This window comes from Palaemon carinicauda, chromosome 38 (assembly GCF_036898095.1).
Source record: "Palaemon carinicauda isolate YSFRI2023 chromosome 38, ASM3689809v2, whole genome shotgun sequence".
Lineage (NCBI taxonomy): Eukaryota > Metazoa > Arthropoda > Malacostraca > Decapoda > Palaemonidae > Palaemon > Palaemon carinicauda.
The window spans coordinates 4780506-4803162 of NC_090762.1; the positions used below are offsets into that span (position 1 = coordinate 4780506).

Sequence of the window (22657 nt, forward strand, 5' to 3'; positions counted from 1 at the left end):
GTTCCTCCACCGATGCGACCCAGTGTGGGTTGCCAGTCGCACGTTGACGTTAAGCGACGCTCGGAGGTGGTTGTTGACGTTCAGTGTGTCACTAGGAAGACGTTCAACAACCAGCAGAGGTGACTTGTTGTGACGCAGTGCGTCAACCTCAGCAACCCGGTAGGGTGTTGACTGCACAACCCAGACAGTCTAGACAGTTTCGGGTTGACGCTGTACTTCCTCGCGCACCCATGGTTGTTGACAGTTCACAGACTGTGCAGCAGTGCCATGATATTGCGTTCGGCTCCGTCACGCATCCACCAGTGCGACCGGATTCAGCGAGTCAGACGTTGCCCACTCCGTTGCCGTTTCCTCATCAGTTTCGGATGAGGAACCCTCTGATGAGGACGTTGCTGAACAAGACGATCAACCCCCAGCCCTGCTATCCATCCAGAAGATGCTGAAGAAGGAACGCTGCCCAGTCAGGCTGTGGATGAGTCTGGTAGGGACACTGTCATCCGTGGATCAATTTGTGTCACTAGGAAGACTACACCTCCGTCCTCTTCTATACCATCTAGCTTTTCACTGGAAAAAGGACAAGATGCTAGAAGCGGTCTCGATCCCGGTTTCCGGAAAGATAAAGTCTGGTCTGACTTGGTGAAAGGACTATATCAACCTTAGAGAGGGTCTTCCCCTGACTGTTCAGACTCCCAACCACGTTCTCTTCTCGGACGCATCGGACGTAGGCTGGGGTGCGACATTAGACGGTAGGGAATGCTCGGGATTATGGAACTCGAGTCAAAGGACAATGCATTTCAACTGCAAGAAGCTACTGGCAGTACGTCTGACCTGGAAAAGCTTCAGGTCTCTCCTTCAAGGCAAAGTGGTGGAGGTGAACTCGGACAACACCACGGCTTTGGCGTACATCTCCAAGCAAGGAGGGACCTACTCTCTGACATGGTACGAGATCGCAAGGGACCTCCTCACCTGGTCAAAAGGTCTAGACATTTCACTAGTAACGAGGTTCATCCAAGGCAACTTGAATGTCATGGCAGATTGTCTCAGTCGGAAGGGACAAATAATTCCAACAGAATGGACCCTCCACAAGGATGTATGCAAGAGACTTTGGGCCACCTGGGGCCAGCCAACCATAGATCTCTTCGCAACCTCGATGACCAAGAGGCTCCCAATATTTTGCTCACCAATCCCGGACCCAGCAGCAGTTCATATAGATGCCTTTCTACTAGATTGGTCACATCTAGATCTATATGCATTCCCTCCGTTCAAGATTGTCAACAAGGTACTGCAGAAGTTCGCCTCTCACGAAGGGACAAGGTTGACGCTAGTTGCTTCCCTCTGGCCCGCGAGAGAATGGCTCACCGAGGTACTTCGATGGCTAGTAGACGTTCCCAGAACACTTCCCCTAAGGGTGGACCTTCTACGTCAGCCACGCGTAAAGAAGGTACACCAAGGCCTCCACGCTCTTCGTCTGACTGCCTTCAGACTATCGAAAGACTCTCGAGAGCTAGAGGCTTTTCGAAGGAGGCAACCAGAGCGATTGCTAGAGCAAGGAGAACATCCACCCTTAGAGTCTACCAATCGAAGTGGGAAATCTTCCGAAACTGGTGCAAGTCAGTATCCGTATCCTCGACCAGTACCTCTGTAACTCAAATAGCTGACTTTCTCTTATATCTGAGGAAAGAACGATCTCTTTCAGCTCCCACTATCAAGGGTTACAGAAGCATGTTGGCATCAGTCTTCCGTCACAGAGGCTTAGATCTTTCCAACAATAAAGATCTACAGGACCTCCTTAAGTCTTTTGAGACCACGAAGGAGCGTCGTTTGGTTACACCTGGTTGGAATTTAGACGTGGTACTAAGATTCCTTATGTCAGACAGGTTCGAACCGCTACAATCAGCCTCCCTGAAAGATCTCACCTTTAAGACTCTTTTCCTGATATGCTTAGCCACAGCTAAAAGAGTCAGTGAGATTCATGCCTTCAGCAAGAACATCGGATTCTCATCCGAAACGGCTACATGTTCTACAACTTGGTTTTCTAGCCAAACACGAGCTGCCTTCTCGGCCTTGACCAATATCGTTCGATATTCCAAACTTATCGTATGGTTGGAAATGAACTAGAAAGAGTCTTATGTCCTGTAAGAGCTCTTAAGTTCTATTTAAAAACCTTTACGAGGCCCGTCTGAAGCTTTATGGTGTTCAGTTAAGAATCCATCTTTGCCTATGTCAAAGAATGCTTTATCCTATTTTATCAGACTGTTAATACGAGAAGCTCATTCCCATCTGAGTGAGGAAGACCAAGCTTTGCTGAAGGTAAGGACACACGAAGTTAGAGCTGTCGCAACTTCCGTGGCCTTTAAACAAAATAGATCTCTGCAAAGTATAATCGACGCAACCTATTGGAAAAGCAAATCAGTGTTCGCGTCTTTTTATCTTAAGAATGTCCAGTCTCTTTACGAGAACTGCTACACTCTGGGACCATTCGTAGCAACGAGTGCAGTAGCGGGTGAGGGCTCAACCACTACAATTCCCTAATTCCATAACCTTTTTTAATCTTTCTCTTGAAATGTTTTATTATTGTTTTTGGGTTGTCCGGAAGGCTAAGAAGCCTTTCGCATCCTACTTGATTTGGCGGGTGGTCAAAGTCATTTCTTGAGAAGCGCCTAGATTAGAGGTTTTGATGAGGTCCTTTAGTATGGGTTGCAACCCTTCATACTTCAGCTCCTAGGAGTCGCTCAGCATCCTATGAGGATCGCGAGGCTCAGTAAGGAAGACGTACTTAAAAAGGCAGAGTAATTGTTCAAGTCGACTTCCTTACCAGGTACTTATTTATTTTATGTTTGTTATTTTGAATAACTGCTAAAATGAAATACAAAATACTTAGCTCATAATAATGTCAACATGTAATGCTGGTCTCTACCCACCCCCCTGGGTGTGAATCAGCTTATATGATCACCGGCTAAGTTTAATATTGAAAAATGTTATTTTTATTAATAAAATAAATTTTTGAATATACTTACCCGGTGATCATATATTAAAGGACCCTCCCTTCCTCCCCAATAGAGACCCAGTGGGCTGAGGAGAAAATTAGTTCTGTGTTGACATGGAGTACTTGAGTACCTGCTCGACAGATGGCGCAGTTGAGGTACACCCCCACCTGTATAGCGATCGCTGGCGTATTTTGTCCTTAGGTTTTTCTGTCGGGCAGCAGAGCTGACAGCTTATATGATCACCGGGTAAGTATATTCAAAAATTTATTTTATTAATAAAAATAACATTTTTTTCCAATTGGAGCCCTTGAGCTTATAGCATCCTGCTTCTCCATCTAGGGTTGTAGCTTAGCTGGTAATAATATCCAAATAATTTCCTCTAGGAAAAACTGAACATTGAACAGAGCTAGACAATAATTGACTCGGTTTCCCACCTGTTGAACTGTGGAACTAAGGCATATACAGTACACCTCCAACTGGAACCTAAAGTTTTTTTTCTTTTAATAATGAAGAGTGGAAATTTTACAATGTTGTCTGTATAAATTATTGAGTAGAAGTAGGTAAAGCAATACCTTTGTGGTGGCACAATCAATTATCAACTCATGTTTGATAATTACCCTATGTATAAAGCAGTTTTCTCTCTCCTTGGAGTGCAAGTGGTGTCCTGTTTATATTCGTAGCAGTTCTCTAGCAGTTCACGCTTCGCCATAGTAATAGGCTCTAGTAAGGCAATGACTATATTGTGCATGCGTTTATGAATAATTCGAGAAAGTTATTGCCTGTGCTGTAGGCCAAGAAATATGAAAATTACCTTTTTTATTTTTAGAACTATTATTGTCATTGAAAAAGGGTAACACTGTATTGTTTGGATTTACTTTTAGAACAAAGAGGGTAATGTAGTCTAGAGATGGTAGAACGTAATAGCGTTGAAATTTATTAGTCAATTCAATATGGAAATGTTACAAGATAAAGTATCCAGCCATGTACAATGTATAACTTAGCATTTTATTAATATTTTCAGGATTAATATTTTCAGGAAAGGTGTTGTGTATGATGCCAGAAATAGGAAGGTAAAATACTACCCAGAAGTTCCTGATATTTTAAAGAAGCTTCACAAAGAAGGTTATCAAATAGCAGTTGCATCTCGCACAAGTGAAATTGATGGGGCAAATCAATTATTGGATCTCTTTGGCTGGAACCAGTATATTACATACAAAGAGATATATCCGGGCACCAAGGACAATCACTTTTTAAAGTAAGTTCACGTCTGTCTATACCCACATAAAATCTATAATTTAATTACCCTGAGTTTTGAAAGAGTGAGCCCAATAATTGGGTGTTAGAGATTAGAGAAATAGTTGGGTGTTATATAGCACTGGTAGGTAAAGTTCATGCTTGGTTTGTTTATATGTTGTAAAGTAATGTTTATTTGTTACATGTGTGATTGTTGTGTACCTAGACATTACATTCTATGTGATTAAGTTTTTATCCATTGTTATTATTATGAAGTAATCTCTACCACTAACTAAATGTAGATTGTTATAAAGTGGGTAAACTGGACCACTAACCGGGATAGAGAATGAGGATTATTTTGACAAATGCAAAAGGGAAATTCATCAGTAAAAAAGTAAATTTTCAATATTAAACTTACCCGGTGATCATATAGCTGTCAGCTCTGCTGCCCGACAGAAAAACCTAAGGACAAAATACGCCAGCGATCGCTATACAGGTGGGGGTGTACATCATCAGCGCCATCTGTCGAGCAGGTACTAAGTACTCCAATGTCAACAAAGAACCAATTTTCTCTCTGTCGTGCCACCGGCAAGACCTACTAAATACGCTCTTGTTTTCTGGATTGATTTTCACGTTATTTGGTGAAGTATTCATTTCTGGTTATTAGCTATCGCTGTGCAGAAGTTATCTTCAATACTTCCTTGCATTCTTTTATTGAATTTTGGATTATTTGTTGACGACTTGGATAGATTTTTAATTCCCCCTTTGACTAATTCAAGATGTCTGACCCTTCTCAAGTCCCCAAGTACAGAAAGTGTAGCGCTAGGGACTGTTCAAGGCGTCTTCCGAAGGCCTCTATCGATCCGCACACCATTTGTTCCAATTGTAGGGGTAAAGCCTGTCAATTGGAAGATCGATGTGAGGAATGCGTTGGGCTTTCGGAATTCGATTTTCAAGAATTCCTGAAATATGCACGTAGGCTAGAGAGAGATAGAGTAAGGAGGAGTTCGTCTCGCTCAGTTGATTTGTCCTCTCCCCATGCCCCACAACCTATTCCTTCCCCTGTAGTGGTTGCACCCGACCCCCCTGCTAGCTCTCATCAACCTTCGATGGCAGATATGATGCGTGCCATCCAGGCTCTGGGTGAGAGAGTCGAGTCATTGGCGAATGACCGTAATCAACTCATGGCTGACGTCAGGGAGTAGAAAGGTAAAAGTGCAGTGGGAAGTGAAGTGAGTGTTAGTGCAGTGAAAAGTGTCAGTGTTACGCATGAGGGTGCGTCTGTTCGTGCCTGTCGTCCTCCCAGTCCGGGACCTCTTGCAAGCTCCCAAGCCCAGGGGAGAAGCAATGTCGTACGACCAAAGGGTTCGACAGGCTTTAATCAGCGGACAGACGTTCCCTCCGTGGTTTCGGACGTATCTTGCCTAGATCGTCCCACCCACAAGAAGACGAGTGAGCCCGTTCATTCCTCGTCTGCGGAAGAGGTTTCACGCCAGAAACGATGGACCAAGGTCTCACGGCCTCTTAAACGCAAGGTCCCTTCCGAGCAAGTCCAACGGCCCAGGTGTAGCCACTGGGTCAGTTCGGACTCGCTGCAGTCCTCCGACGACTGCACACCTCCTAAGAGAGGCAAAGTGGTACCGCAACGGGCAGTAACTCCGTCTGTTGCCGCACCAGCTGCTGTAGACCCTAAGTGGTCTTTGCTTCAGTCTATGCAGACTCAGTTAGCTTCCTTCATGCAGGAGTATCGTGCGGAGAAGGTTGACGCTGCACCCGTTAGCCTACAACCATCCACGGTTGTGCGCCCAGTAGACGCTGAGGCTGCCTGCTCCCACACTCCAGCTGTGAGAGCTCCACCACCCATGCGCAGTCGACCCTGCCAGACGCATGTTGACGTTCACCGACGCACGGAACCCTCCGTTGACGTTCGTGTGCTACCACAACAACAGGAGGGTGGAGTTAAGTTGCCGTGTTTTGACGCGATGCGTCAGCCTCCGCAACCCACGGTGGTCTCCGCTAACCGACCACAGTCAGGAGTAGACGCTTTGCGTCCCCACTCAGCTATGGTTGTTGCCAGTTCTCAGACTGACCAACAGTTCCATGACGTTGGGTCCAGTGCAGCTACGCATGCACCCGTGCTGCCGGACTCAGCCGACCAGCTTTTACCTACTCCTTTGCCGCTTCCTCCTCAACATTCAGACGATGGACTCTCTGATGATGACGACGCTGCACATCTTGACGACCAACACTCGGACATCGACGAACCCAAGACCACGCCTCCCTCCTTAGACTTTAGGAAAGTGCTTGCGCTGTTCAAGGATTTATATCCGGATCAGTTTGTGTCTGCAGCACCACGCTCGCCTCCCTCTGAGTTCACTTTAGGCATGCAGTCAGCAGCTCCTGCCTTTACGAAGCTCGTACTCGCTCGCTCGTCCAAGAGAGCTTTAAGGGTACTGGGAGAGTGGTTGCAGTCCAAAAAGCAACTTGGGAAGACAACCTTCATGTTTCCCCCGGCCAAGCTTGCTTCCAGATCTAGCGTCTGGTATGCCACGGGAGAAGTTCTCGGCTTGGGAGTTCCTGCCTCTGCCCAGGACGACTTCTCAAGTCTGGTAGAATCTCCCCGCAGGCTGGCTATGAGACGCTCCAAGATTTGCTGGACTCCTTCGGATATGGACCATCTTATGAAAGGAGTATTCCGAGCATTCGAAGTCTTTAACTTCTTGGACTGGTGTTTGGGAGCGTTGAGCAGGAAGACCTCCCCTTCTGATAAGGAAACTTCCATGCTCATTATGTCCTGCATGGACAAAGCCATACGGGATGGTTCTAGTGAGCTTGCGGCTTCTTTCGTGTCCGGGGTCCTCAAGAAGCGGGATCACCTTTGCTCCTTCTTGTCAGCTGGAGTCACCCCATGTCAAAAGTCGGAGCTTATGTTTGCTCCTCTCTCGAAGTGCCTCTTCCCTGAGGAGTTGATCAAGGAGATTGCCGCCTCCTTGATCCAGAAAGACACTCATGACCTGGTGGCGTCATCCGCACGCAAAGCCACCCCTTTGCCCTCTGTGCCTAGACCCAGGTTGGACACTCCAGCGTCAAGATTCATTCCGCCCTTTCGTGGCAGAGCCGCCAGCAGAGGAGGTGCTCGTGCCGAAGGTCAACGCGGGAGCAAGAAGAAGGGTTCCAAGTCCTTTAAAGGCAGAGTCTGACTGCCACCTTCTTCAGACAGCAGTGGGAGCCAGGCTCAAGAACTACTGGCAGGCCTGGGAGAACAGGGGCCTAGACGCACAATCTGTGAAGTTACTCAGAGAGGGGTACAAGATTCCATTCTTGCGCAAGCCCCCTCTAGCAACAACTCCCATCGACCTCTCTCCCAGGTACAGAGAGGAGGACAAGAGACTAGCTTTGCAGCAAGAGGTGTCCTTCTTACTACAAAAGGGAGCGGTAGTCAAAGTCCGGGACCATCAATCCCCGAGCTTCTACAACCGTCTCTTCTTAGTGGCGAAGAAGACAGGCGGGCGGAGGCCGGTGCTAGACGTCAGTGCCCTGAATGTCTTTGTCACAAAGCAGACGTTCGCCATGGAGACGACAAAGTCGGTTCTAGCATCGGTCAGGAAGGAAGACTGGATGGTCTCGTTGGACCTAAAGGACGCTTACTTTCACGTCCCCATCCACCCAGATTCCCAACCTTTTCTAAGGTTCGTTTTCGGGAAGGTGGTATACCAGTTTCAAGCCCTGTGCTTTGGCCTAAGCACGGCTCCTCTTGTTTTTACGAAACTGATGAGGAATATTGCCAAATTCCTGCATTTAGCAGACATCAGAGCCTCCCTCTATTTGGACGACTGGCTTTTAAGAGCTTCGTCAAGTCGTCGCTGTCTGGAGAATCTAAAGTGGACTCTGGAACTGACCAAGGAATTGGGTCTCCTGGTCAATATGGAAAAGTCCCAACTCGTCCCATCCCAAACTATTGTGTACCTCGGTATGGAGATTCAGAGTCAAGCTTTTCGGGCTTTTCCGTCGGCCCCCAGAATCAGTCAAGCCCAAGAATGCATCCAGAACATGCTGAAGAAGGACCGATGTTCAGTCAGACAGTGGATGAGTCTGATAGGGACGCTTTCATCACTGGAACAGTTCATCGCGTTAGGGAGACTCCACCTCCGACCCCTTCAATTTCACCTAGCTGTTCACTGGAGAAAGGACAAGACGCTAGAAGCGGTCTCGATTCCTATTTCTGAGAAGATGAAGTCTGCACTGACTTGGTGGAAGAACAACATTCTCCTCAGAGAGGGTCTGCCACTGGCTGTTCAGACCCCCAACCACATTCTCTTCTCGGACGCATCGGACACGGGCTGGGGTGCGACATTGGACGGTCGGGAATGCTCGGGCACGTGGAATGCGGATCAAAGATCGTTACACATCAACTGCAAGGAGCTACTGGCAGTTCATCTGGCCTTGAGAAGCTTCAAGTCCCTCCTTCTAGGCAAGGTGGTGGAGGTGAACTCCGACAACACCACAGCCTTGGCGTACATCTCCAAGCAAGGAGGGACTCATTCGAGGACGTTGTACGAGATCGCAAGGGACCTCCTCACCTGGTCAAGAGATCGAAACATTTCGCTAGTAACGAGGTTCATTCAAGGCAGCATGAATGCCATGGCAGACCGCCTCAGCCGGAAGGGTCAAATCATCCCAACAGAGTGGACCCTTCACAAGAATGTATGCAAGAGACTATGGGCCTTGTGGGGTCAGCCTACCATAGATCTGTTTGCAACCTCGATGACCAAGAGGCTCCCAGTTTATTGCTCACCGATCCCGGACCCAGCAGCAGTTCACATAGATGCTTTTCTTCTGGATTGGTCCCATCTAGACCTTTATGCATTCCCCCCGTTCAAGATTGTCAACAGAGTACTGCAGAAGTTCGCCTCTCACGAAGGGACAAGGTTGACGTTGGTTGCTCCCCTCTGGCCCGCGAGAGAATGGTTCACCGAGGTACTGCAATGGCTAGTAGACGTTCCCAGAACACTTCCTCTAAGAGTGGACCTTCTGCGTCGGCCTCACGTAAAGAAGTTACACCCAAGCCTCCACGCTCTTCGTCTGACTGCCTTCAGACTATCGAAAGACTCTCGAGAGCTAGAGGCTTTTCGAAGGAGGCAGCCAGAGCAATTGCTAGAGCAAGGAGGACATCCACTCTTAAAGTCTACCAATCGAAGTGGGAAGTCTTCCGAAGCTGGTGCAAGTCGGTCTCAGTATCCTCAACCAGTACCTCTGTAACTCAGATAGCTGACTTCCTTTTATACCTAAGGAAGGAAAGATCTCTTTCAGCTCCCACGATCAAGGGTTACAGAAGCATGTTGGCAGCAGTCTTCCGTCACAGAGGCTTAGATCTTTCCAACAACAAAGATCTACAGGACCTCCTTAAGTCTTTTGAGACCTCGAAGGAGCGTCGGTTGGCCACACCAGGTTGGAACTTAGACGTGGTACTAAGATTCCTTATGTCAGAAAGGTTCGAACCACTTCAATCAGCCTCTTTTAAAGATCTCACTTTGAAGACCCTTTTCCTCATCTGCTTGGCAACAGCTAAAAGAGTCAGTGAGATACACGCCTTCAGCAGGAACATTGGATTTACATCTGAAACGGCTACATGTTCCTTACAGCTTGGTTTTTTAGCCAAAAACGAACTGCCTTCTCGTCCTTGGCCCAAATCGTTCGATATTCCAAGCCTGTCTAATTTGGTTGGAAATGAACAAGAAAGAGTCCTATGCCCTGTAAGAGCTCTTAAGTACTATTTGAGACGTACCAAGCCATTAAGAGGACAGTCAGAAGCTTTATGGTGCGCTATTAAGAAACCTTCTTTATCTATGTCGAAGAATGCAGTTTCTTATTATATCAGACTTTTGATTCGAGAAGCTCATTCCCATCTGAATGAGGAAGACCTTGCTTTGCTGAAGGTAAGGACACATGAAGTTAGAGCTGTCGCAACTTCAGTGGCCTTCAAACAAAACAGATCTCTGCAGAGTGTAATGGATGCAACCTATTGGAGAAGCAAGTCAGTGTTCGCATCATTTTACCTTAAAGATGTCCAGTCTCTTTACGAGAACTCCTACACCCTGGGACCATTCGTAGCAGCGAGTGCAGTAGTGGGTGAGGGCTCAACCACTACATTCCCCTAATCCCATAACCTTTTTAATCTTTCTCTTGAAATGTTTTTTATTGTTGTTTTTTGGGTTGTACGGAAGGCTAAGAAGCCTTTCGCATCCTGGTTGATTTGGCGGGTGGTCAAATTCTTTTCTTGAGAAGCGCCTAGATTAGAGGTTTTGATGAGGTCCTTTAGTATGGGTTGCAACCCTTCATACTTCAGCTCCTAGGAGTCGCTCAGCATCCTATGAGGATCGCGAGGCTCAGTAAGGAAGACGTACTTAAAAAGGCAGAGTAATTGTTCAAGTCGACTTCCTTACCAGGTACTTATTAATTTTATGTTTGTTATTTTGAATAACTGCTAAAATGAAATACAAAATACTTAGCTCTTAATGTTAACATATATTGCTGGTCTCTACCCACCCCCCTGGGTGTGAATCAGCTATATGATCACCGGGTAAGTTTAATATTGAAAAATGTTATTTTCATTAGTAAAATAAATTTTTGAATATACTTACCCGGTGATCATAGATTAAAGGACCCTCCCTTCCTCCCCAATAGAGACCCAGTGGACCGAGGAGAAAATTGGTTCTTTGTTGACATTGGAGTACTTAGTACCTGCTCGACAGATGGCGCTGATGATGTACACCCCCACCTGTATAGCGATCGCTGGCGTATTTTGTCGTTAGGTTTTTCTGTCGGGCAGCAGAGCTGACAGCTATATGATCACCGGGTAAGTATATTCAAAAATTTATTTTACTAATGAAAATAACATTTTACACAACTATGCAAAAAGAAAACAAAGGTAATGTATAGAAAAGGAAAATACTTAATAGGCAGGGCAGTTTCATGAAAAAGATTCAGGAAAGCATCAGAATTTTCTACTGTGTGTTGCATGATACGCTGTTGATCCATGACTACTTCATTGTAGACAGAAAATATAACTTGTTTCCTATTTGCCTACTATTGCTTTTCATCCTTATGTTGTGAATTTCTGGTGGGTTTCTTGTTAGTAAAACCCTACTCTAAAGGTATGGAAATGTTCAGTGGTAAGCTAATATATTTTTAGTCAAGACACTAGATCCAAAAAATCTCTTAGTTTTCCCGTAGAATTCCTTCTTTACATAATTTTTCTGTATTTAAATAATGTGTAAGTTAAAGATTGTGTTAATTTTGTCTAATTTAAAACTTTATTTTGAACTCAACAATATTCTTCTCTACTATAAAACTCAAGGATCTAGTAAAGGATGCTTCCACTGACCATGCATAAGCTCTCAGAAGTATAATTTAGTGATCTGATCAATCTACTTTGTACAGTAGAAAAGAATAAAGCTATTCTAACAATCCAACCATCATCATTTTTCATATGGCTAATTCTGGAGTTAACAACTCTCGGTAGCACAGAAAAGGAGCACAAAAATCACTGGTCAATGTATTACTAAGGGAAGTGTCTATGATAATGAGTTGTAATTAGATTATTCCAATGCCTGGATATTGTTAAGTATTTTTGCTGCTGCATTCTTATTTGTTGGGGCAGAGTTGCAATACTAGTGTTCATCCCTTGATCCTTTCCTAAATATTAGTGTGCTCAAAATTTTTTTTTGCCCAACTTAACCTATTTGGTTGTTCATAAATTTCCTTTTGCATAAAATATACCTCATAGGTGGAAAATATGGTCCTAGCTCTACAAGCATTCCAAGAACATCTGCAGCGTTGATGAGCAACCACAACCCAGTTATTAGCCTACATAAAAGATAAAAATTGGTGTTTGGTTTTGCACCCCTTTTGCAAGTTAACAAAGCAGATCCAGGTCTGGGCGGCATTTCACTCTGTAGAGATATCAGCCATGTACAAAGCAGGCAAGAGAAATGTACTAGCAGATGCACTCAGTTACCAGGAGAATGTTATAGGGTTGAAGTGGTCTCTGTATGCTTGCATAGTGGGGTTTTCTGTGGATCAACCCCTTATTTTGTTCTATCATTCCAGACCTAAGGCAGTGTTTGAAATCGCCTCCCAAAACCCATGGTATTACCTTGATGCATATGTTTCTCTGTTCAACCTGATCCATTCACTGATACAACAAGTGATGATTATGCCAGGACTCAGGATGACCCTGGGGGCTCCAAGATACTGTAGCCACACGCTGAGTGGTATCCTGATCTGTTAGCACTTCTAGCCAAGGTCCTGAGAGAACTACCTCAGTAGTCCACACATCTCTGTCGTCTGCATCCTCAGAGGTACCACCAATCTGTAAAGCTGCTGGAACTTCATGTTTGGAGACTATCCAGCATCTCCTTCAATCAAAATGCTTTTCACATGGCACTGCACAGATTTCTGGATACCAGCAATGGTCCTTTGCCGCTGTCTACCATAGGAAGTGGGCCATCTTCTAGGATTGGTGTCATGGAAGGGATACTTTGCCGGTCAGAACATCTCTAGCTCAGATCACAGATTTTCTCAACTTCCTTTTGCTGAGAGAAACACCTCAGTCTGGGCTATAAAAAGTTACCAATCAATATACCTCTCCTCCTTTGAGGGAAATATCTGTGCTTGTGAAGAGCTTCAAGCAGTCTTGTCCACACCAAGGCCTCAGGCCCCTGTAGTGGGACTTGACTCTCTTTCTGAAGACTTTTATGCATCCCGCATTTAACCCTTTAAGAAGGTCGTCGACCAGAGATCTGAATTCAAAACAGTTGTTTTCCTAACCTTAGCTTTGGGGAAGAGAGTAGGCAGGGTGCAGGGTTTGTCTTATGTAGTCACCCATGCTAAGATTTGGAAGAAGGTCTCTTTTAATCATGACGAAACCCTGAACCCTTTAGGGCAGGTTCAAGACCTCCACTCTTCTCTACGTGGACTGTCAGGCAATAATCAAGATACTTTTGTGTCCCATATGGGCTGTGCTATCTGAAGAGGACCTGATACTTCAGACCTGAATGTCAGTTCCTCTTTGTTTTCACTGGCAGAAGTAAGAAAGAGGTGTCAAGGAATACAGTCTCTTTTATCTTCCATCTCGTTCTGGACTACTATCACCTTCAGGGAAAGTGATCCCTCTACTGACCACTTACTAATCTTCATAGTACAGACCTGGCCCTTTCAGCTTATTCATCCCAATGATGAACAGATAGAAGGTTACCGGAGTCATCTCCTTTGCTCCTGTATGGAACTAGGCAGACAAAATTTCCAGGGAAGAAAAAGAACCAACCAGTTCAGTTCTAGGATGACTTATCAACTCACCAATTAGTGAGTCTTCCTATTTTAAAGGACAAAAGGTTTTTTTATGCATAGGAACGAATTTTAGAAATAATTTGTTTTCTTTCTACCTGTACAAACCTCGTTACATTGCTTGTAATAGAATTTATCCCTCTCTTACTTTCAATTGTGCCCCATCTCCAATAGAGTGTGGGAGTGAGCAATATGAACATCAGGGGAAGTACAGTACTTAGAATTTTAATAATAAAATTTCTTATCTCTATACTCACCTGATATTTGTATACATACTTGCTTATAGTATCCAGAAGAGGAATGATGTTGACTTCAAAACTGAAAACTATATTTGCTGATGCCACAACCTTGGTTTTATACCAGTACTGTTAAAGGGTTCTATTCCTTTGTTAAGGGCACGTATCGTTTGAAGAGAACGAAAATGGGAAAAAATTTTAACTTTACGGTAAGTGTCAATTAAACTGGGCTTCTGGAGAGGCAGCAATAAGAACATCATGTGAGTTCAGACATAAGAAATTTTATTACTAAAATTATAAATACTGTCTTCCCAACCCTGCATTTTTTGTAATACAGTAAGTCAGAACAACACAGGGAATGACATAGTAATTGCCAGTACCAAGATGGATACCTGGCCAAGTGATGGTAATGATGCCAGGGAACTGTTGACCAAAAGACTAGGCTTATATAAAATACTGGGTTAATGAATACTGTATTAAAAAGTGTCTTTTTAGAAATACAGTATCATATTTTATATAATCAGCTTTGAATGAACCTTTCAGACAGTAAACATTAATATATTTTGAGTTTTGATGTGAAAAGTTACTAAGCATTTTCCTGTATATGTCATTTTATTCCTATTTTCAGGATAAAGAAAGACTCAGGACTGGAGTACAGTGAAATGCTGTTTTTCGATGATGAGCACCGTAACAAGGTTGATCTTGATAAAATTGGTGTATTAATGATTTTGGTTCCAGAGGGAGTAGATAAAAATCTTATTAAAAAAGGTCTAGAAGAGTATGCACAGTCTTAGGCAAAAAGATTTTTTATTCCCTCTTATCGGGTGACTCATTACATTATTTATTTCTTTTAGGAAAAGTGTATTAAATTTATTTTTATTATAGACTTGGTTCTTTACTAAAATTTCACCATTGTCATTATTCAAGTGTAACCCTTTTGTTGTAGGTTTATGTAAAGGAACTAGAAGATTTTTTCTCAATTGTGTTGTCAAGCAGACAAGCAAACTGTATTCCTTGAGTTTTAACTATTCATACATTCACATTTTTTTATTTTAGTAGAAAATTTGCATTTGAATAGATTAAGGGTTAGATTGCTGAAGCAATTGTTATTTAAAGGTTAAATAGCCAAAGAAATTGTTATTTAATGTAACTATATTTGAAATTAAGAAAACTTTTGAATATTGAAATCTATAAAGTCTATATAGGTTAGTAAAAGTACCTTTATTTGTTTTAAGAAAATTGTATGATGCTAGTGGTAATAGTTTAATACTGTATCAAGGTCCTCCCAAAGAGGTAACAGTAGTAGGTAATGAAGCTATTATGTGATCAGTGTAAGGAAGTTTTCTCATTTATGGTAAAATATTCAGGGTATGGAACTATCTTTTTGTTTCCATGAAACGATTGGATTATTTTTAACAGTACATGTCATTCAAGAGATGGAATGAAAAATAGACCTAATTTGGAAATTTTGATGGAGTTTCATATATGCAGTTATGATAAGATTTAGCAACATGTACATGAAAGCAAATTTATTATTAGTCAACCAACACTATTAGCTCTCCCCAGTTTCCAAGTGTGTAAAAAGCTTTGGAGTACAATATAATGAAACTCCAAGCAACATAAGTGATATACTTTACAGTACATTAGTTAATGAATTTTTTAAAAATTTAAGATATCTAGTTCCTGAGAAATATGTTAGCAATAAATTTCTAGAACTAGGGAGCTAACAATTATATAAATGTAGTATATACAGTGATGATATTATTAGTGCTACTGATTATAATTTTGTTGTAAAGGAAAGTTTGGTACATATGATGTATGTAAGAGATTTTACAAGCTTTGAATAACTCTATTGAGCATAAAGCTCTTGTCTGGCCATAGCTTTAATGATATTGTTGCAGGTGACATGGTTGTCAGATTTGGATACCAAGTAATTATGTTTATTACTACTGTTGGGTCTGCAAAAATCTGTACAATATTTAAATCAATAATGACTTTAACCCTTTAATATAGTATTTTAATTAATCCATTACTTGGTTTCATGTATGCTTATTATTAGTTCTGTTATTTTATTTCTACTTGAGTAATAAATGTAATTTTATTTCATAGTGTGTTACATTTGAATTACTGTATAGTTTGTTAGTAAGATGGTCACATTGTGCTAGAAATTTAGTGCAAATCTTGAATTTCATGTTGCTCACTCATACATACATACATATAGGCTACCAAGGCACTATCCCCAATTTTGGGGGGTAGCCGACATCAAACAAATGAAACAAAAAAGGGGACCTCTCCTCTCTACGTTCCTCCCAGCCTGGCAAGGGCTCATTCTTACTCAACCTAAATCTGAAATGTTTCCCTCCAAACCAAGACGTTTTTATGTATATTACCCAAAATTGGGGGAAGTGCCTTGGTATATGTATGTACATACATACATACATATACCAAGGCACTTCCCCCAATTTTGGCGGGTAGCCGACATCAACAAATGAAACAAAAACAAAAAGGGGACCTCTACCTGTACCTATAATTTACTTTTACTGCTTGTTGATTTTATGATATCTCACTCGTACCTGTTTATTTTCTTTCTATGGTAGTAAAGTAACATGTTTTGCTTGAGAACATGTCATTAGTAAATATAAAATCTGGTGATTGGAAATAATTCCAGGATACAATGCTAAAGACTGTCTAGATACAACCAACACATATTCCTAAGAAGTTCAAACTTTCAGTAAATGTTTTAATGGTGAACAGGTTGACATAAGTCTCTATCCATAGTTTATGACAGTTCTATTTTAACATTGTTACTGACATTGAGTTATTTTATATTTTTAGTCATTACTTCTCATATACCTGTAGTTTATTTCCTTATTTCCTTTCCTCACTAGGATATTTTACCTGTTGGAGCATTTGGGCTTGTAGCATCCCGCTTTTCCAACAAAGGATGTAGCTGAATTAGTAATGATAATTATTATAATAATAAATAATTGACCATGAAGACAATATTTGGGGAGATATCTTAGGTCAAGTCTAAAGGAAAGTAGATTTAGATTTCTTAGTAATGGTTCAAAGGTAGGGTTGAAGCAGTGTGTGATTTGTATCCTAGTATTTTGTTATGACTAAAATATTTACCGGACGATACATTCCTCTTGTCAACTGCAATCATGAGTCATTTGTATGTTGCTGCACATTAGATTTTTTTTGCTTGCAGGTTAGAATTTTTCAAGATCCCATTACAACAGTGAAAATAAATTTGCATGGGGTTTTTTAGAAATATAAGAACTGATTTTTCTCCTACCAGAATTCAATTTTAAATGGTTTGTGCCTACGCTGCAGTAGGTATTACAAAAGTTTCTCAAAGGTAACAAAAATTATGACAATTTTTAATATCAACATGTATCAAAATGTTAAAACAAATATGCATTTATCAGTATAAAATACAAGTGTCTGTGAACCTGAATCATGACTGGAAAAAAATGAGTGTTTATTTGTTCTATGTATGGATCTGTAAATGGAAAAAAAAATAGGATTTTGATGGTGAGCAGTGTAGGAAATTAATTTTCTAAGTGTCATCAATAATGATATCAAGCAAATGAAGTGGCTCTATCCTAAATATACTGAATTACATAGGGTTTTATAGTTCACAATGCACTTCGCTCTGCAGTACTGAAGATTCTTTGCAGTGTTCCTTTATCCCTTAGCTGCACACCCCTTTTTAATCTACTTATGTCCTTACCTTATACTTTGGTTCTCGTGTACCTTCTTTCATCTTGTTGTCCAACATCATTATCTTTATACAGGACACATAAGTGCTGAATGGCCTCCCATCCCCCCCAGTGCTGGGTCTAATGACCCAATCCAATCCTGGCTGGGAGGCAAAGATTTTGTGGACCATATATACTTAAGCGTATGTTAGATAAAGCTCATTTAATATTGATAGAAAATAAGATCATGCTGCTGATGATAATTAAAATGATAATGTTTGAATCATTTGATTACTTGAGAATTGATAATCCAAATAAGGAATTGAATTGTTAGATGTAACAATGATATAGTTGTTTGCTCCTAAAACTAAAGAGGTATCTAGTGATATTGATGTTAAGGAAAACAATTATCTGGTAATACATTCTTGAGCTTCAGTCTAACTGAGAAGTAAAGCAAGGTTGTTAATGAAAGTTATTTATTTTGTTGATAATAGGCAATGTTGTTAATTTTCCTTTAGGTACTAGTAAAATAATTGTGGTAACTAGACTACATGGAAGGGTAGAAGGTGCAGTAATGGTGAGGCACATTACAGATACACTTAATTCATTATTTAGCTTACATGACTAATATCATACTTTAGCTTGCTTTCAATGTAAAAAATGTAGTCTTACTTAGGAGGAATGTACAGTAACTTCAAAGATTCTGAGTCTGTGGAGCCTATGCTAGTGACCACAAAATATAAGAATGTAATTCAGTTTGTCACAGTTTAATGAAATATGAATGGTGTTGTGAAAAAGAGTATGAATATTACTAAATTATTTAGATCATGACAATCTTTTTGAGGGAACTTTCTATATGTCTTAAGAAGGGACTTCATGCTTATTGCAGAATTACAGAGCCATTGTCTGGGCTGGAAGGAAAAGTAGTCCAAATGAAAAGAAGGTGAACTATTTCTAACAGTTCAATGGATAGTACATTTATTTGTTAATTTATTCTTCCATACCCACATTAAGACTGTAGCCCTGTTTTACACATTCACAATTAACTACATAAGACTTATTCTGCTATTATTGTTATTATATTATTGTTTTTTAAATATTAAACTTAGCCGGTGAATATATAATAGCTGACGTCTCCGACGGCTCGACAGATTCCAAAAACTCGCGAGCGATCGCCGTGAAGGTTGTGGGTGTGACCACCAGCGCCGACTATCGGCCAGATACCGCATATACTTGTAAACATCTCCTTTTCTTCTCTGTCGGTCTTGTCGACAAGTTGGTTCCACTCGCTTTATGACCTCGAGTTTTCTACCGAATTGGTGAAGTACTTGGTTTTGGTTTTATTGCTTTCACCGTGTTGGATTATTCAATACTATCTTCAAAAGAAATGCTTTTGAAAGGAGAGGAAAAGTGTTTTGCCCTTGCTTTATATTTTTTTTATCTCTGGTTTTTCCATAGAGTAAAGATGGCCGACCCTTCCCTCAGTGTACGGAAGTGTGTTTAAGGCTTTTAGTAATTATTTTATCACGTTATAAATTATTGTTGATATTTATAGATTTTCCTCTATATATTTTATATCTCACCCGCCTTTATTAGGCCTCTTCGATTAGCTTTCCATTTATACTAAACATCAAGATAAATTTTATGTTTTGTTTATATGCGGCCTTTACATATTCCTTGTAGGCGGTCCTAACTTTGAAAACGAAGTTAAACAACGTTGAGCCCATTCAACTTTTATTTTTGTTAAGTTTAAATCCATTGCTCTGTAAGAGTTATGAAATGAATATTTTTTAGAAAATATTTTAAGAAATATATTCTTTGAATAGTCTTCGTGCTGTTTTTTTCAAAGATGAACTAACGTTTGGTTTATTTATGCTACGCAGTTTGCGCTCTATCGTTACGATAGAGAAAGAGAAAATCACGGTTTCACTTTGCAGAAAGAGTAAATCGATTTTGACGTTTTGTTTATTCTTCTTTCAAACTGAAGTGTTTTAGATACTAAATTAAAGGAACTTGTTAATTTTCAATTTCTTAGTCCTTTCAGTTTTTTCCTTTGGTCAAATAACCTGTTTATTGACGAAGGGTGAGTGGGCAATTCTCTTGTGTGTGACCGATCTTTATTCTCGTCCCAAGTCTCTGTACAAGGAGTTTGGGAGCGAGTAACGTTGTTCTCGATTCAGTTTTTTACTCTCGTCCCAAGTCTCTGTACGGGGAGAGAGGATAAAACGTTTTTAGTTTTTATTCTCATCCCAAGGCACTGTACGGTGAGAGATTGAAAACGTAGTCTTTAGTGAACTAGTGTTTAGTCTCCTCCACAGTCACTGATCCCTTTTTAACTTTATATATTTCCGTTTTATTCGATGTATATGTTTATTGATTTTTGCATGTGTGTTTCATTTTGTACTAATGTGCTTAAATTATACGACTCATTTCGCAATTATAACCTTTTGATGTAAGGGAGAATTGCGTGGTTCAGGTAGATATCAGTTTTATTCATGCCTAATGTGAAATTATTGAAAAATACGATATCAGTGAAGTAAGTGCAAAAAACATGTTCTGTGTTGCGGAGGGTTCGTTTGTTCGTGCTTGTCGCTCCCCTAGTCCGAGACCTCTTTCAGGCTCCCCTGCACCAGGGAGAAGTAATGTCGTAGGACTTAAGGGGACGAGAGGCTTTAACCAACGTACAGACGTTCCCTCTTTGGTATCGGACGTTTCTCGTCAAGATCGCCCTTACCATAAGACGGGTGAGACTGTGTTCTCCTCATCATCCGAAGACTTTTCGCAAAAGAAACCTTGGCACAAGGTTTCTAGACCCTTGAAGCGAAAGTCAGTCCCTTCAGGACAGGTCCAGCGTCCTGGCTGTAGCCATTGGTACAGCTCTGACCCTTTGCAGTCGTCGGAAGACTGTTCGCCTATTGAACGCAAGTGTAACACGGGGTCCGAGGGTCGCGGTAAAGGCAACGTTTTGCCAACACAGACGTTACCGTCGTCTCGGCCCGTTCCGACTCCCATTGATCCTAAATGGGTTGTCCTGCAGGACATGCAGACTAAGCTTGCCTCCCTTATGGAGAAGTATGACGTTGAGCAGGTTCACAATGAACCTTCGCTTTCGAGTCGCCGTTACGCTAAACTAGACTCTGGCCGTCAGCCGCCCAAACGAGCTTTTACTCGTCCGTTTGACGTTAGTGCTGACGTTTTCTTGTACTTTGAAACGTGATGTCAGTAGTTTTTCACGTCAGTCACGTGACATGGATCCTCCCTCGCTGCAGTCTCGTGTTGACTTTCAGCCGCTGCCGCAGTCTCGTGTTGACGTTCAGCCGCTGCCGCAGTCTCGTGTTGACGTTCAGCCGCTGCCGCCGCAGCCCCGACCTGACGTTCGCCGACCGGCTCAGTTGCCTCGACTTGACGTTGAGCGTCAATCACCGCAGTCGAAGGTTGTTTTGCCTGCTCAGTCTATGCAGTCAAGGCAGTTCCGACGTGACGTCGAGCGTCAATCAACTTCAGTTGTTGTTGTTGGTCAGTCACAAGGATTTCAGTCCTTTCAGCAGCGGCGTGACGTCGCTTCCTCTACTGCTACTGCTGCTCCTTTGCTTGTTGACATTGCCTGTCAAGCGTTGCCGCCGCGGCAGGTCTCTCCTTTTCATGAGACTCGGCAATTGTCGGACGAGGTTCCTTCAGATGAGGAAGTTGCTGATCCTCCTACTGATATTCCTTTGGGGACTTTGTCAGACGGAGAGGAGCCTAAAGCTGCTCAGCCCTCTATGGACTTTAAAAAAATCATGCTGATTTTTAAGGATCTTTTTCCGGACCATTTTGTAACTGCTGCTCCTCGTTCGCCTTCGTCAGAGTTTACGCTAGGCCTAGCTACTTCGAAGCCGTCGTTTTCTAAGCTAGTGCTCTCTCGCTCTTCTAAGAGAGCTTTACGTTTGCTAGGCGACTGGTTGATCACCAGGAGGAGTTTGGGGGAGACAGCCTTTGCTTTCCCTCCTTTTAAACTGGCTTCTAGAGCGAGCGTCTGGTATGACACGGGAGAAGTTCTCGGCTTGGGAGTTCCTGCCTCTGCCCAGGGAGACTTCTCAAGCCTTATAGACTCTCCCCGTCGCCTGGCCATGAGACGCTCCCAAGATTTTATGGTCGGCTTCAGAGCTAGACCATCTCCTGTTAGGAGTTTTTCGAGCGTTTGAAGTTTTTATTTGTTGGATTGGTCCCTGGGAGCCTTAAGTAAGAAGGTCTCTCCAGCTGTCAATGTATTGCTGTACAATTATGTCATGCATGAACAAGGCTATCAGGGATGGCTCCAATGATCTGACAGCCACGTTCACTGCAGGAACAAGGCTATCAGGGATGGCTCCAATGATCTGGCAGCCACGTTCACTGCAGAAGTACTTAAGATGTAAGTGCGCTCAATGTGTTCATTGTCAAGACAAACTTCACGATGAAGACTACCAAATCTGTCTTGGCAGCAGTAAGGGAAGGCGACTGGATGGTCTCTCTCGACCTTCAGGATGCATACTTCCACATCCCGATTCATCCAAACTTTCAGCAACATCTGAGGTTTGTGGACGGGAAAGTAATGTACCAATGTCGAGCACTGTACTTCGGCCTCATTCCTGCTCCTCTTGTTTTTACAAGGCCCTTGCAAAATGTAGCAAGCTTTCTACACTTTTTGAGGATTCAGAGCCTCCCTTTATTTTGACGACTGGCTAATCAGGGCGTCGTCATTATATCGCTGTCTGGAGAGCCTCTAATGGACATTAGACCTAACCAAGGAGCTAGGTCTCATAGTGAACGTAGAGGAGTCGTAACTTACAGTACCCCATCCCAGACTATTCTTTATTTGGGAATGGAGATACAGTGTCTGATTTTTCGGGCCTTTTCGTCTCCCACAAGAATGGAACAAGCTCTGTTAAAGTCCTTCACTTGCAAGAGAAAAACAGTTGCTCTGTAAGAGTTTGAACTAGCCTCGTGGGAACTCTTTCATCGCTGGAGTAGTTTATCTCTCTGGGGAGACTCAACCTATGCCCTCTCCAATTTCACCTAAACCATTGGAACAAGGAGAAGGGCTTAGAGAGTATCTCTTTCCCAATCTCCAACTCAGTCTAGACATGTCTGACTTGGTGGGACAGCAACATCAGACTTCGAGAAGGTCTTT

At 42.3% G+C, this 22657-nt stretch overlaps 1 protein-coding gene across 2 annotated transcripts in view; it reads left to right on the forward strand.

The window, feature by feature from the left end:
• LOC137630392 (magnesium-dependent phosphatase 1-like) overlaps positions 1-15809 on the forward strand; it is a 35326-nt gene extending 19517 nt beyond the window's left edge. The window contains exons 3-4 of one of the 2 annotated variants that reach the window (XM_068361842.1): positions 4024-4242; positions 14430-15809. In XM_068361842.1, coding sequence (XP_068217943.1) covers positions 4024-4242; positions 14430-14595 — 385 coding nt within the window. In that variant the 3' untranslated portion in view covers positions 14596-15809. Of the gene's footprint in view, positions 1-4008; positions 4243-14429 lie in introns of both variants that reach the window. The other variant, XM_068361843.1, reaches the window with a different exon arrangement.
• Positions 15810-22657: the final 6848 nt, after the last annotated feature.